Genomic DNA, 4365 nt, shown 5'->3' on the forward strand with positions numbered 1-4365 from the left:
GAGTTGATATACTTTTCTGTAAATTAAAAAAAATATATGCTGAGTGAATCTTTTGAGAAAATAATGGAAATGAGAATAACAACATGCTGCCTAAAACATCCTCCGTGGTGAGCTATAAGATGACGTAACTTACACTTGTCATAAAGCAGCCGTGGATGCCCATAAAGTGCTGACTTGGGTGGAAGCTTTTTGGAGTCATTTTCTTTGAGCGTTCTTCTTTGTTGCACGCCCAATGCCCTTTTTATGTTCCACACGAAGCTCCCAACATTGTAGGATTTCAGACTTCCTCATGAACAGATTAAAGGTGGAGTAAGAGGCTCGTCACTCCATATTCAGAACTAGAGTCAAATCTGGTTCCAGGTCATTTGACATTACAGAGCTCAAGCTGTACTATTAATAGACACCAGGTGAAGTTGCATGTGCACGGTAAGTTTTAAAGGATACCCCAAGGCAAATACTTTTCTTATTCCACGAAGCTAATTTCTGGTTGGCAAAGGACAGAATTAAGATTGGTCATAATATTCCCTTGTTTTCTTATTCCTTGGATTGAATTAACTTGTAAGTCTTGGAAAGTTTTTTGTTTTTGTTTTTTTTTTTTTGGTGTGAGTGTGTGTGCGTGTATGCCTATGTGTGTGTGTGTGTGTGTGTATGTGTGCACGCCCATTTTAGCAATCTATCAAGAGAGGATTCACATTAAATACCCTGCTAAATCTATTTACTTCGAAGAGTAGACTGCATGGCAAGGCAGCAGACAAGCTTTGGCTTGCTTTTGGGTATGTGCCATTTATATTGATACACGTCTGCAGTTCACTTCAGCGTCAAGATTTCGATTCAGGAAACTTTGCTCTTTTCTGTGCCTTATGGCCGATTCGAGGGCTGTAATAAGACATCCCACAAATGTGCAGTTGGAAGGAGTGGAATTTCTGGAAAACTGGACCCCAGGACACTCATGATTCATGGAGAATTGGAAACGCCCACTGCTCTAATTCTACTCCCCCGTGTGAATAGATCTAGAAGCAAATGCCCCATCTGCCTTTGTCGCATAAGGCACACCATCCTTTCACCTTTCTGCAGCCATGGCTCCCTCTCAGTCTAGTTCTTTAATAAATATCCCTGTAAGCGAAGTCTCCAGTGCCTCCCACAAATGGACCAGCCATTGGCGTCTCAGGAAACACAGCCGTAAGACTACCCCAAAATAAGCTTTATTGCAAGAAAAGTGTCATATTTGATACATAGACCTACAAAAACAAACACAACCAAAACCAATATGTTTTCCTCACAAACACTTGATTACAAATTTACACTGTTTCTCTTTTTCTTTTTAGTTATGAAAAACAAACGAACAAAACGAAACAAAACAAAATGAAACAAAAAACCCCGAAACATTGGCTATAACTGGCTACTACTCTTTGGTCAACACAGGTGCGAGAGGAATGACGGTGTGTGCTTTGGCCAATTTGTATCTCCGGTTTCCATCACTCTTCCAGGAATGGGTTCTCCAGGGAGAAGAACGTGGAGCTGTGCTCTTATTGGTTACCTCCTGGTGTGACATCTTTTCAAATGGCTAAAGCAAACTAAACATCAATTCATTTTACAAACATATTTCATACACAATAAGATGATAAAATGAGGCATATGGTGTATAACTACAGTATTAATGAAAATTCTAAAAAATAAAATAAAAATAAAAACCATGGGTTTAAAAAAAAAAACATCAACATATATTCCTTGGCTGCATGGCATGATTGTTTGCACACATGGCAATCCTGAATAGCATGAACATAATAAATGCACCATTTAATCTACGACAGCACCAAACTCGACAGAACGCCAGGTGTTCCTGCTCAAAGGAACGGCGGGTTCTTCAGCTGCCTAGGGGACCACAAGTGCACAGCACACCCTGGTAAGAATGAGGTGTTGTGGGAGGCACGTGTGGGTCCTTGAGGTTACGAGGAAGAAATTACAGTACAGTTTGGCCTGCAATGCTAACGGTCTCACAAGCAGTCAAGGTATTTTGCTACAGTGGTTGAGTTTCCTCTCCTGATGCCTGGCGAATCTGCTGATGTGAAATATTGTCATGGGAGCTGCTCTGGCTTTCATTTCCTTTGGACAGGATCAAAAGACTTCTGCATCTTTTTAAATTACTGATTACACTGCCCATTCAGCTCCGCAAGACTTTCTTTGAAATAGTCAGGTGCGTACCAGTTGGAGGGCTGGCGGAAAAACTAAAGGAAAACATCTCTTGAATGTATTGGATTTTTTTTTTTAAAGCACCTCTAAAAGAAATAGCTCAAATTTATAAATCTAAGAAAAACAAGCGAGTTTCCCTTTTTGTTTACATAGTTTGTTCATTTCTCCATATATTACTGCATTAAAATAAATAAACATCTATATTTTTTTTAATTAGCAACTATAGCAAAATACCCAAAGTGTTATAGACTGCTAACAGGAAGAAGGCTCACATTAGTTTTGTGCATTTAGTGCCATACGCTGATCTCTTGAACATTAAGGTTTGTTTTTTTTTAATATATTTAAAAATGAAGTTATATAAAAAATACAGTAACTATGTTTGCCTTTGCACTCAAATCTTTGGCCATACCAGAGTCTAAATTATCCTTCCCTGCGAGGGTCAACATTCCGAAGTCTGAATCAGGGAGAAGGAAAGGAATAGAAGTCCTTCTTTGTTTTTTTGTTTTTGTTTTTGTTTTTGTTTTTTTCCTCTTCAAAATTAGTCAGTGATGTTCCAAACACTTCTGAAGGCTGGCTGTGCTGGGATCTGAGCTGGGGCCCAAGTCTGCAGAGGGCTAATACAGCTGTATCTGCAACCTCATTCGGAGAGCCTCCCCCAGCACCCCCAGAAGGTAGTCGTCCTCATTGTGCTCCTCCAATTTCCTCAGCTCCTTCTTCCCATAGAGGGGGATGCTGGTGATTTCCAGTGTGTACGTGCCGGGAGCGAGCTTCTTCTTGGCTGTGTGCAGGTAGCTGAGCCCGTTCCTTTGGTGGATTCGGAAGACGCCATCCTCGTTCCCTTGCGAGATGACGTAACGGATGTGGTTGTTGAGGGGTTCAATGGCGGGGACCAGTTCTAGGATGTGCTCCTTGGAGCCAAGGCCTGAGAGGTTGAACTTCATGTTGACTGGGCTGTCCATGGCTACGCTCTCCAGGCTGATTTGCTCCTCCTGAGGGAAAGAGCAAGAACATACTTGAGTTGGTACCGGGCACAAGGTGGACTCAAAGGCCATCTGCGATTGACTGATATAGTCACAGAGGCAGGTTGAGGCTGCTCCCTGTCTGGCCATTTGCTGTTTGTAAAAGAGGCTGTTGCAAATTCCTGTCAGGGTGGGGGAAAAGCTTCACCCTGCAGAGGATGTCCTGTGAATCTTCCTGACCCTCACCCAGCCTCGACAAGATCATTAAAGTTATAGGACTTAGGCCACAGACAATAGTCACATATCAAGGTCCTTTGATGGGACTATACACTATTATGCTTAAGATTAACTTTTAAGTTGAGAGATAGTCACTTTTCTTTGGTGTTGTGGCCACTGGTAGTTTGTCTTTGTTTCAGTGGATAGTCCCATACACAGTGTGTATATGCGCACCACTAATCATATCCAGTAAGACAATGACTAATGTTGTATTGTGGGGGTGGGGGGCTCTCTTCAGGGAGTTGAGGGGGAGAAATGCGGATCAATATGATCATAATAATTTTATACATGTGTGAAATTCTCAAACACTTTAATGGAAAAGGACAATTTAAGAAATGAGTCTAATTTTCTCTTTTGTGGGGTCAAAATGAGAAGTCTTATTGCTATTCAACAGCAGAGCCTGCCCCCAGGGAAACCATCGCTGGGCTGTGACTTTTCTAGGAGCCTCCTTACTCAGAAGGCTCGGAGCCATCTGTAGAGTGAGCCAGGATTGGTTAAAAGCAGGGCCCAGACAATATGAACCGAATTTGTCACTTAGGAAGTGAGGTAAGAATGCTGCCTTAGTTAGACAGGATACACACACACCCCATAATGTTTTGATGTGGGTTTGTGCTTAAGTGAGGTTACGGTTGCAGAAGCTTCGAGGAACCCATCATTATTTACACACAGTCATGTTCTGTGTACCACAACGGGAAGGCTTTATATCTTGATGAGCGATTTGTCATGGTTAAATATCGGGTTGGATACTTCAGTCTACTTAAAAACACATGTAACATTGACTTGTAATTTTAAAGTAGTATCAGAGATTTGGGGGCTAAGTTAGTGTGGTCCTATAGATAAGAAAGGGTTCTGAGACCCAGAATACTGAAGCACAGCCAGTGTGTGTGTGTGTGTATGTGTGTGTGTGTGTGTGTGTGTGTGTGTGTGTGTGTGTGTGTGT

At 41.8% G+C, this 4365-nt stretch overlaps 1 protein-coding gene across 2 annotated transcripts in view; it reads right to left on the bottom strand.

Annotated features, from left to right (window-relative positions):
* Positions 1-1186: 1186 nt before the first annotated feature.
* Fbn2 (fibrillin 2) overlaps positions 1187-4365 on the bottom strand; it is a 203252-nt gene continuing 200073 nt past the window's right edge. The window contains exon 65 of one of the 2 annotated variants that reach the window (XM_021150431.1): positions 1187-3179. In XM_021150431.1, the coding sequence (XP_021006090.1) occupies positions 2805-3179 (375 nt within the window). In that variant the 3' untranslated portion in view covers positions 1187-2804. The remainder of the gene's footprint in view (positions 3180-4365) is intronic. The other variant, XM_021150433.1, reaches the window with a different exon arrangement.

This window comes from Mus caroli, chromosome 18 (assembly GCF_900094665.2).
Source record: "Mus caroli chromosome 18, CAROLI_EIJ_v1.1, whole genome shotgun sequence".
NCBI lineage: Eukaryota > Metazoa > Chordata > Mammalia > Rodentia > Muridae > Mus > Mus caroli.